The sequence below is a fragment of the Tachypleus tridentatus genome, chromosome 7, assembly GCF_004210375.1.
Source record: "Tachypleus tridentatus isolate NWPU-2018 chromosome 7, ASM421037v1, whole genome shotgun sequence".
Classification (NCBI taxonomy): domain Eukaryota; kingdom Metazoa; phylum Arthropoda; class Merostomata; order Xiphosura; family Limulidae; genus Tachypleus; species Tachypleus tridentatus.
Genome location: NC_134831.1, coordinates 191,109,724 through 191,122,187, shown reverse-complemented (window position 1 = coordinate 191,122,187; position 12,464 = coordinate 191,109,724). Strand labels below are relative to the sequence as shown.

The 12,464-nt window shown below is 31.4% G+C and overlaps 1 protein-coding gene across 19 annotated transcripts in view; it reads left to right on the top strand.

Annotated features, from left to right (window-relative positions):
• Positions 1-12,464, top strand: part of Dap160 (dynamin associated protein 160) — a 261,924-nt gene that overhangs the window by 100,112 nt on the left and 149,348 nt on the right. For all 19 annotated transcript variants that reach the window (XR_013031922.1, XR_013031923.1, XM_076516402.1 and 16 more), the window contains exons 21-23: positions 335-481; positions 5,235-5,296; positions 6,122-6,186. Coding sequence is in view for 17 of the 19 variants with exons in the window: in XM_076516402.1 (XP_076372517.1) it covers positions 335-481; positions 5,235-5,296; positions 6,122-6,186 (274 nt within the window). In the remaining 2 variants the exon portion in view is untranslated. The remainder of the gene's footprint in view (positions 1-334; positions 482-5,234; positions 5,297-6,121; positions 6,187-12,464) is intronic.

The window sequence follows — 12,464 nt, the reverse complement described above, 5'->3', positions numbered from 1 at the left end:
CTACAGAAGGCTTGTAATATTTACTAAAAGTTTGAAAATGTTCATGAAGATGCACACACACACATTCATGTTAATAGTTATAGAAACTGGTAGTCAGTTTAGTGTCATGTGATTGATGTAATATAGCAAGTCAGTAGCAAATAAGTTAAAGAATATATTACACTTAAAGACTTCAAAAACTTTAAATGGTTTGTTATTTTTACTATAATTTGAAGTTGCACAAACCAGAAAAATGTGATTACACAGCTTATGAAGTCCATGTTACTTACATAACATTTTTATGAAAAGTAAGAAAAAATGTTTGCTTACTATTATTAATTATTTCATTTTATAGGGCCAAGCTGCCCCTGATGGTCTACAGGCTCAAGCCCTTTTTCCTTGGAAAGCCAAAAAGGACAACCACTTAACATTCAACAAAGGAGATGTTATATCTGTAAAGGAACAACAAGACATGTGGTGGTATGGGGAATTCCAGGGAAAGGTAAGGTGAAACTAGACTGTCATTTCTTATGGCCAATAGCAGTTTGTTGTAAGATAGGAAAAAAATATCCCAACTTTTCACTTTTTTTTTCATCTGCAAAAATCAACCAGCATTTTCAAAATAAAGACTGTTATTTATTAAGATGAAAACTGCTATTGTGTTCATGGTTCTTAACTTGCATGATCACCTAAGCCTAATTATTAATTTGTAACTAATTTCTTGTATTAACTAGATACTAATTCTCAAAAATATTTTGGCTTTCTACCTATGTGACAAGGGCCATGACAAAATCATCCAAGCTAGTCGTTAACTTTTGCAAAGATTGTACTTTGAGTGACATTGACAATTTTCTGTTCAGTACATAATGTCAATTAATGAATGAAAACCCTAGCTTTCTATTGGTTCTAGGTAATATATAATTAAATATAAGAGAGAACTATTAAGAAATCCTGAAAAAAGGGATGTGACAGGAGGTGTCTTATTTTTTTATTGATAGCTCTATAACCAAACTAAATTGAAGGCTATAAAAATTATGGTTTGTCTCAGCAAAAATAATTCTATAGTGAGGAATATACATTTAATTTCTTATTCTTTTAAGAGATGGTGGAAAAAATGCAGAAGACCAGATGCCTAAGGAAAATGTCATGTATCTCATACTAGGGAAATTCAGGATGTTTACAAAATATTCCATTGTAGAATTAGAAACCTAAATATTATTAAAATATGGATTATTTGCCAAGATTTTATTCTGAACTAATTGGTATAATATAAACAAAAGTACTTAAGTGAAGTGCTAAATATGTAAGACACTAAAGCTTTGTTATGCATATTAAAGGATTTCTGGGTGGAAAGAGCTATGGAGCCATAAATTAGAAAACCAGACACAAATTGCCAATTGTTTCCTCTGACATTTAATACCATATCATTTATAACCAATAGAAAGCTAAGATTTTAATCTCTCACTTGACATATTATACTACAATTTTCTATACAGAGAATTCTCTATTTTGCTTCCAGTTTAGTGTTCCCACAGGGATCATGGTGATGAGATTAGATAATACTTTAAAAGCTTGTATTGAATAATTAGAAAGCCAGAAAAATTGATAGACATCATCTGTTTTATTCTGTTTTTAGGTAGTTTATTTAATTAGAAAATTATATTTTGTGATTGTACCATTAGTGTTAAAAAGTAAGGTTTAAGTTTCATCTACAACAAAAAAAGGAAAGAAAAAAAAAAGACCCAGGTATTGACTTTATTTCATGTGTATTCTTTAGTATTGTAAAATTAACTAAAATATTTAAATTAAACTTTTTAGGTTAAATTCGGTAAAATAAAGAGTATTAATAATAATAGAATATGGGGTCGTGAACTTGGCTGATTTAACCCAAGTTCTCAGTGTGAGAATTAGTTTTGAAGGAATAATCTTGTAAATTGTTTCATATTTCCTCTACTAGCTCTTTGAAAATGGTTTTTATCTGCAACTATGTATCTTTCTGTATTGGACATTTTGCCATTAGAATTGTATGATTGAGATTCTTTACTGCTTCTGGTTGTTTACATTTTTCAACCTTATCATGATGATGCATACTACAGGAACATGGTTGCTTCTGAATTTAGTACCTAGGTAGGTTTTCATTTGTACTGCGCTCATTGATCTTCTTTTCATGGTAATGTAATTAATTTGATTTCTAATGTTATGTCCAGGACTTTTTCCTGTTTATCTGCTTTTTGGATAGTGCTCAAAGCATGTGTTTGTATTAACTTGATAATTTGTAACACATCAGTCAAGCCATTTTTTTTCTTTCCAAGTCTATTTGGTTCAGTTATATTATTTACTCATTCAAAATCAACATTTGCATGAAGGTCTCCCATCAGTTAGTCCACTTCTGAGGTTTGCATTACTCTTTCACTTTATCAAGATCATTATAGAAATAACTGTCCCATTCCTCATTTTAACATTCTGTATGTAAATTTCTTTTATTATAGTATTTAAAGTTTTAACCTTTATTTTTACAAGCATCTCTCTGTCTGGGACTGATGCACCAGTGTGTTGTCTGCGTAACACTTAAGTCTCAATAAGCCACATTTTACTTTCTTGCTGTCATTATGATTCTCAGTTATGGCACAATTTTAAACATGTTTAGTTCCAAGGTTTATCCATGATGTTAGACAGTGTTATTGGCATTGGTAACACTGTCCACCTTAGAAATGTTTCTAGTTTTTTAAAGGCCATTAATGTTTTTAATGCTATTTAAGTTTTTAATTTATAAATTAGGCATTTTTTTAATGTGATTCCCTTTTAAGAATTAAAGTGCATCTAGTTTAATTTGAAATTGGAAACTGGCCATAACATCAAATAACTCCAAACCAGGACTGGAAAAGCAAACTCCAGGTATCTAACACTGATGTTTGAACTACCCATTAGTTATCCTGGCAACTTATAATAATTAAAATTTTGCTACAAGTCTTTTAAAACTTGTATTACTTTACTTTATGAAAATGGCCATAACATCAAAAAACTCAAAACCAGGACTGGAAAGGCCAACTTCAAGTGATTAATGCTGATTTTTTAACTTACCTGTTAGTCATCCTGAAGAGTTATGTTGCAGAAAGTCCTTTACAACTTGTATTACTCTAGTTTCTCTCTTACCATTGTAGACAAGATATAAAAATTGGATTTAATGCTATTTATGTTTTGAATTCAAAAATTAAACTTTGTTTTGTTTTACCTTAATTTCCTTTCATGAATTTTAATAATTTTACTTTAATTTTAACTTTTTATCGGATGTTTGGTGCAGATAGCCTAGTTGCTTTGTGTCATAAAACACCAAACCAACCAACCACTCAGTCTGATATTGTTCAAAATCTGTGCAAAAACTTTTTGAGGTTTCTTCATCCAAAATGAACCCAACTCTTCTTTCATGAATCTGACCTCTTGAATATTGATTTTTAATCTCTCTATCTTATGCTTAGCATTAAACAGTTTTCCATTTTGGTGTAGTTCACACATTCTGTATTGCCACTTTGATTGCTCTCTTCTGGATTCAGACAATAGCATGCTGCCATCCAGGAATCATGTATCCCATTTGACTTTTACTAGACAAGATGCCTTCTCCATTTATGCTATTGTGATAGTTTCCTTGCTTTATGAAATACCATAGGTTATGCTTGAAAAAATATTGCAGTAACTTGTCATTTCTTGCTGCAGGCTGCAATTGTTAATTATCTTGAGCAGATTTTATCATTGTCCCAGTTGCACTAGGTGCCTGCCAAATGAGATGATCCACAATTTTTCTTTCCCCAGTGACTTGAACTGTAACCCTGATAAAGCAGAATAATAGGTGCTATGCCTTGCCTAAGGGTAACCTAGAAACTGTAGTATACAGGAAGTACTTCTTTCACTGTTACGTTAACAACTGCTGGATGCAATTTACCATCACACACAGGACATACAAGAAACACAAGACTTGATAATACTGACCTATCTGAAATAGTCCATTATTCAAGAGAAAAAGGTGTGATAATTTGGAATAATTTTGAAATATGGATGTGAATAACATATCAGATTTCCATGAAGAAGACTAGAATTAAACCTTGGCTCCTACTAAAACTGAAATAACCTTACTGAGGAATGTTTTAAATGTGGTAGTAGATAAGCAGCCAAAATCTAGAATTGAAAATGGTTTATGATTAGTAACTAATTAAACAAGACAAAAAGTTACTAATTCATGATTATATTTAAATGATTGTATACCCAGCCTCAACATAAATACTTAAAACTGCTTGTATTTCACTGAACAATACAGATGTCCTTGTTTGACCTGTGATGAACATGTCCAAGATAAAAGCAATGTATAATGCTAACACATATTACTTTTAATTGACAAAGCTGCTACAAAACAGAATAGACAATATTAATGCCTAAACAGTTGCAGCTTATCTAGTGTATCTTTTACTGTTGGATGGTAAGAGATGAACCATACTGACTGAACAAAGCTGTGGTTTCCTGTATTATTCATTAAATTAGGAGATAAAACTGTATATTGTGGGTTTTTTAGTACATTCAGTTAGCTAATGAAACTTGCCATGGTTGCACGTGTTGCTACATTTCCAGGTATAGAAGTGCTAATGGTGTTTATTAATATGCTTTCAAGTACTTTCCAGCTAATAATAAAAGGTTTTGTTTATGCATGTTAATTCCAAAAGCACACCCTTATTGTGAGTTACAATTCAGAAATACTTCTTTCTTTTTGCCAAATGTGGTCATTTCATGTCGACCATCAAAATCAAAAACATTTTTCAAATATCTTGCTCTTTTCTTGGCCAGTGAATTTACTTGTATGTAGGAGATCAATATGATCTGAAAACCATTTATAGTTATTACAGATATATAGAAATAAACTAAATTTGTTGAATACCCTTTGCACTCAGATGACTTCAAAACTCGATGCATGTACAGTCTTATAGTTGGACATGTGCCATCAATTTCAAGTACATGTCTACTAAGATGAAATTCTTTGTGTATTATACATTTAAAATATAGAAGTCAGTTCTAGAGGATAAGCAACACATGATTTTGTTCATACAAATACTTACTGCTCATGTTTATTAAAATACTATTTATTTGAATCTGTTTTATATTGTACCAAAATGTTTTCTTGATAATGTTTATATTAGTTTACAAATTTTTCCTCATTTAAAAAAATTCAAGCTATAAGAGAAATGGTAATTGGATATTTCTTTGTTTTATAGGTAGGATGGTTTCCCAAATCCTATGTCAAGCTGATTGCTGGGCCAATGAGGAATCAAGAAAAGTAATCAGTTTAACTAGTTTAGCTATACAGAGTTTATAGACAGTTTTTAATCTTTAGCAGATTAGGGATAGTGTTAACTCTGTATTATCTCAAAAAATGTATGTGAAATATTCTTACAATTTTTTTTTAAATTGCATACCACTCTTTCCAGAAAACCATTTATTTTTTATTCTAATAAATGGAGTTGTCATCTTTAATGTACAAAATTTTTTTGAGAACAAGGCTTTTCTTTTTTATGCTTATGAAATGATAGATACACTTAAGATTATTAACTGATTTTATACCAATGTTGAACTTGACTCTCTGAGAAGTTTCAGTACATAAGTAGTTAAAAAATATAGTACTTCATGAAGGTTAGTAAGTAGCTGGAAAGATGTATAATATTTCAAGCAGGTAAGTTGTTAGTAGTATCTGTAGCACATAAATAGAACTAGAAAGAAAGTTATTTCAAAGAGGTAAGTGACTAGGTAGTAAGATATTTCAGTAAAGCACATGAGTGATTTGAAGTACAGTATTTTGAGCAAATGGTTTACTAGTTAAAAAGTACGTTTCAAACAGTTGCGTGATTGATTAGATATAAATATAATATTTTAAGGATGTGAGTGGGTGGTTGAAAATGCAAGATACTTTGAGCAGTTGAGCAAGTAATTAATAAGAAATACAATATTTCTATAAGTGAGAAGCACCTAGAATTAAGATGTTTCATCTAGGTGGATAGGTAATTAATTTGCCCAAAAGGAAAGATTTTTTAACCTTTTTTTCTTACAACACATTTTCATGATATATATGAATGTAACATATTTCTTTTATTTTGAAAATTGTTAGTGTTTCATCATCTCCTCCTGAAACTCAGACAGCATTTGAGGAAGATATTCAAACTTCATTAACAGGTAACAAGAAAATGTTTTAATGAAATTTAACTTGCATACAGCTGCTTATTAACTCTGTCTTTACAGGCATCCTTTACTGAATACTTCATGAAGTTTTAGTGAGTTACATTCAAAATTTAATTAAAGTACTTTATTATCATAGTATACAAATGTACATAATAACCCATATTTTAATATTATATAAGTTTTAAGGCCTTAGTTTTGATAAAGAAATATTTTAAAAATCCTCCATCTCTATGCAATATAAAAATTGTAATATTTGCTCTCTAAGTATCTCCTCTTCTCTGATTTATTTACCACCCATTAGAATTAGAGTTTATCATCAGTTATTCATTATAATTGGTATCAATAATCAAGGTATAATACTTCAAGGTTATTTGATTTGAGAACCATGAAACTGAAAAATCAGAACCTTCTTGTCACATCCTCTTGTTCACAAATTGCTAGTAGTTTTCTCTAATACCAGTAGGAAGCTAGGGGTTTAATCTGTCAAATTATATATCTATTGTTTTCTGTGCAGATAATTCTGTTTTGCTTCCAGTTTAAACTTTATTTCCATGGAAAACACACAGATGATTTTATTTGATATTTTCTGCTTTTTACGTGATATTATTCTGTGTCTTTAGGTGCCTTACTTAATCAGATATAAAGTTATTTAATGTAATAGTACCATTAGTATAAAAGGTAGAGTTAAATTTCCTTGATTGTCAACATAACAAAAATAGTGATCTGGGTGGGTATTATTTTTCATGTATATTCTTTTATTTACTCTTCTAAAAGAATCTAAATTTTATGAATTAGAAGTTTATTAGATTAGAAAAGGTTAGATTAAGTAAGATAAAATAATATAAAACTTTTCACAAGGTATGTTCATGATTAATCTGTGCTTTATGCAAGTTGACAGGGTAACATCAGCTACAACTTATGTGATAGTGTTATTGGTTAAACATGGTTCAAATGGCAATAAAAGGTAAAGAGGTAACTCTCAATACAGACTCAGACCCAGCAGGCCTGGCATGGCAGGTGATTAAGGCACTTGACTCGTAATCGCGGGGTTGAGGATTCAAATCTTCGTCACATCAAACATACTTGCCTTTTCAGCCATGGGGGCATTATAACGTAATGGTCAATCTCACTATTCATTGGTAAAAGAGTAGTTCAAGAGTCGATGGTGATGACTAGCTGCCTTCCCTCTAGTCTTACACTGCTCAATTTGAAACAGTTAGCACAGATAGCCCTTATGTAGCTTTGCACAAAATTCAAAACAAAAATAAACCCAATCTCAGTAACTAACAACAGGACCACTTTCACTTGTATATAGTTTTTATAGAATAACTTTTAATACACTGTATATCTTCACAACATTTGGCAGACCTTTAGTACACATTATAACTATTTTTACACACAAAAAAGTTTTTTGTAATGAAGTATTTTTACTAAATAAGAATATATTGGAGAATATATACTTCATGAATGTATTGTGTATTTGTTTTGAATAAGTCATGTGCAAAGTAATTTTAATGTTAAGATTTGATTTGTGTATTCTATAAAATCTCTTAAATTCATTCTAGATGTTTGCTTTTGCTAAAACTTTATATTTTATTTGGTATTTTCTCTACTCTAACTCTATACAACATTGAACAATTTGACTGATCTTTTAACCATTGAATAAAAAAAATTGCCCCTTTTTTGTAACATGAAACTACATTTGTTTGTCCTATGTAGCTTTAAACTTGTAACATTACAAAACTAATTATAATTAAAGTTTATTGTTTTTTTGCTCTTTAAAGCATGCCTAACAACTGTTCATGTCATTATAAGCTGTAAAACACTTAAGGAATGTTGAGGTCATATTACACCATCAATGTTATGTTACTCACAAGTTTCTCGTGCATGTGCCTTGTGAAACATTTTCATTATTATTATTTATTTTAACTAATTTAACCTTAACTAACCTAAAGAGATCCATATTTTTATATTTTAGTTACATTTATAATAATAAATAAAAAATATATATGAAAAATAAGAAAAAGTTCTTAAGTATTTATTTTTCTGCAGTAGACTGTTGATGACACTTTATTCTACTTTTTAATACTAATGTAAGTAGTGCACTAAATACTTTTTTTAATTAAATAATGCATCAAAGAACATAGAATAATAACATGCAGTGAGTAGACAATTTCCCCTGACTGTCACAGTTTTTCTGGCTTTCTAACTATGATAAGAGCCATTACAAATTCATCCAAGTTAGTCATTATCTTTTTCATGGGCTTTTCCAAAGCTTTTACTAGCAGTGGCATTAACAAATAACAACAAAAAACAACATAATAAAACAAGTCACTTAGTAGATGAAAACCTAGATTTTTCTAATGGTTATATATAATACAGAGTTAAGTGAAAGAGAGAGCTATTAGTAAATCCCAAAAGAAAGGATGTGACAGGTGGATTTGGTAAGAGGGGTCTGATTTTCTGTTTGATGGCTCTGTATTCAAACAAAATCGAAATGTATCAAAATTATGGTTTGTTTGAACAGTGATCATCTTATAGTGAGTAATTATGTTTAATTTTGTACTTAATGGAGGGGGTAGTGAATAAAATATAGAACAGAGATTTTCCACAGGCAGAATGCAGCTCATGAAAGTCTATTGAAAAATAACCTACTTTTATAATAATATTTTTGTAGTGAAGAAATTAAAAATTGTGACCTGTAAGGTAAAAATGCATTAAAGCTCCAGCTGACATATACTAATGAAATTTTAAAATTTATTTTCTGTGCACCTATATGTTTATTATTTATGTCTATAATTTTACAGTAGTAACTTGATAGTAATAGCTTTTAAATTATATCATATACATCTCGGCATATTATACCATCATTTTCCCTGCTAGACAAAGTGGACTTGCTCAGCTATATACTCCCTCCCCTCTGCTAGACAAAGTGAACTTGCCAGGGTGGTAGCTGTTGCCAATTTGTCCGTTTGCTGTTGTGGAGGTCGACATGTTGTAAATTATCACTATTCAGTTCCATGGTAAATATAAACATGGTCAAAGTTTTAAAGAAACATAAATTGACAGTGAAAATAGAATGTACCAGAAACTTAGGGAACTTGATTATTTAATTACAAACAATAATGGCAAGTTTGTATGCAAGTTATTATTAGTGCCCAAAGAATTTAAAGTGAAAAGGCATTATTCAATGATGCATGAAGAAAAGGATAAAAAATATCAAGGAGAAACTTTGTTCAGATTGCAGATTTCAGTAAGAAATTAAAACAATGAAAGAATATGTTTAGCAAGTTGTCAGAAAGCCAGACATCTGCTTTGAATGCTTCATACATCATTTCTTTTGAACTTGCAAGAGCAGAGAAACTTTTTATTGATGGCAATTTTATAAAGAAATGTGCTGTTGAAATGGCAAAGGAGTCTGGGGATGCCAAATTGCTGAGAAATTTGAATCGGTGCAGCTTTCTAACCAAACCATACATAGAAGGGTCACTGATATGGGAGAAAAATTGTAAAACTCACTTGTCAGATTGGTTAAAAAAGTACTTATTTCTCGCTTTGTCTTGACGAAAGTACTGATAAAGCAGATGTAAGTCAGCTGTTAATATTTATACACATCATTCATGAAGTTTCTTCAACAAAAGAGGAATTATTGAGTATATGTGATCTTCGTGGGACCACAAAAGGAAAGGATATCTTTGAGGCAGTGAAAAATTCAGCTCATAAAATCGGAGGTTTCAATAAGTGTTCAGCAGTAGTGACAGATGGTGCACCTGCAATGATTGGAAAAATATTAGGCTTTGTGGGTTTTCTTAGGGAAAATGAAGTAACTTGTCCAACATTTCATTGTGTTATTCATCAGGGAGTTTTGTGTGGGAAGTCAGTGAACCAAAACAAGGTTTTTAAACTTGTTAAAGTTATTAACATGATAAGAGGGGGAAATGAAGCTTTTTTACATCAGCATTTGAAGCAGTTTTTGGAGGATATGGAGGCAGAATATGGGGATTTGGCTCTTTACAACCAAGTAAGGTGGCTCAGTGCCTGAAAGTGTCTTGAACGATTCTTTGGAATAAGGAAAGAAATCCTTGCATTTCTTGATCAGTTTGTTTCATTGGATACCTTAACAATCTCAACCTGAAGCTCCAGGGGCAGAACCAGATGGTATCAGATGTAATGGGAAACATAAATGGGTTTCGAAATAAGGAAAGAACTTTCAAAATTTGTTTAGAAAACAACGACTTGGCTCACTTTCTAAGTTGTCAGCAAATAACAGAACAGTTCAAAGATGACGAACCACTTGATTTTTCAGAATTTTGTGTAAATATTGAAGATATCATAGATGAGTTTAATGCAAGATTTGAAGAATTTGAAATGCTAAAAAGCAGGATAGAGCTGTTCAATAATCCTCTTTGTGTTGACATAAAAAATCAACAAGCTGACGTTCAACTTAAATTATGTGACTTGCAAGCTGATCTATTTCTGCAAACCAGACAAGAAAAAGGACCAAATTTCTTTAAATTACTTTCAAAAAATCGGTTTCCAAATCTGCGTGCTTTTGGACAGAAAATGACTTCAATGTTTAGTGGCACATACATATATGAAAGGGTGTTCTCCACTATGAAATTCATGAAAAACCACAACAGAAGTTGCCTCATGAATTCTTCTCTGCTTCACCTCCTGAAACTCGCAACGACAGAACACCATGTCAACATATCTGCTTTGGTCAGTGCTGCTGAGTGATCTCAAAGCTCACATTGAAAATTTTATGTTCTTACTACATTAAATATCATAGATATGTTTGCTATTCTAGTTTCTTTTATATGTAGCATTTTTTTCATTAAATTTACTTACTATGTAATTGAACATGTTTAAATTACATATTCTTTTTATTTTCATAAAGAAATTCATTTTTTTTTTCACAAATATGCACATCCAAATATCATGTAACAAAGTAAGTCACATTCAGGTTAACTCCTTCCCCAATCATAACTCATTTTACCATGTTGAAAGGACATAAATTAACCCTGCCATGGATCTATTTACTCTGTTTTGCATTATGTAATACACTAACAAGCCCTAATTTGACAAAAATATAATGCTGTTAACCACTAGACTCATGAATATAGTTGTGGCCCTTGGGCACTCTTAAGCTGGAAACACCTGATATAGAAGATAAATAGAGAAAATGTATCACACTAGGGGAAGTTAAGGATTTTGTTTAATATTACCTTTTAAAATTAAGAACTTACAATTTGTATACAAGTAAAATATGGATTATTAGCAAAAATTGTACTCTGTAATAATTGGCATAACATAAAAAGTAGATTAATATAATTTTGTATGTCACTTAGTCCTCATGACATATGCATTAAAAGATGTCTGTTGGGATATGGCTAAGCTGTTTACAGTAAACAAGTGTAGTTTCATGTTGCAATTTAAAGTCTTTATGAAAAGGAGGGGGTAATTCTAACATGGTATTGTTGTTACTGCATAGCTATTCTTATTCTAAGGCAAAAACTTTTTCTCATATCATACAAACTTTTTTATCTCTCCTCAGTTGAAACTGATTGATTCCAATGCTTCTCTCATACAAATCATCATGTGTCAACCCTCCACCAATAAGAGTGTAACATACTCTTATGGTGCATGTGACTCCCTTTGTTCACTTCTACTGAACTGTCACTTCTCGTTCAGCAGTACTCATGTTTAGACATTTTTATTTAAATTATCTTTGTTTGAGTCCTTTTTGTGAATTTATTAGTTTAATTTTCAAAGTAGGAACTCTTCATTACTTCATTTTCCCATTACATTGAAAAAAATGTTTCAATTTAACATCATTTCCCTTCTCCCTCGGGTAGGATTCCTGAATGTGGTGATGGGACCTCCCAGGGAAGGTTGTGTTCTTTCAGTTCACCTCCTTTGGGATCTAAACATCCACCCACGTGTTTGAATTGTGTAGTGTCCTGTGAGAGAAGGAGAGAAAACTGGTGGTCTAATCCTAACACACCACCTTGGGCTTGAATTCCTGTAGACGGGCAGCCTTGGGGTGCCCTCCCCTAGGATTAACTGGCTGGTCCACTTGGGCTAAGGTCAACCAAGTACCAGTGTTGGATATTTTCAACAAATGTTGTGGACATTATATCTGATGCTGGTGTTTGGATATAGTGCTCACGAAACCATGGCATTGCTGCAGTGTCCTTGTTTGGCATTGTAGTGCATCCCCTCGTAGGGCTCCGTGGTGGGTGGGGTCAGTGGGCACTGAAAACTTCTTTTTT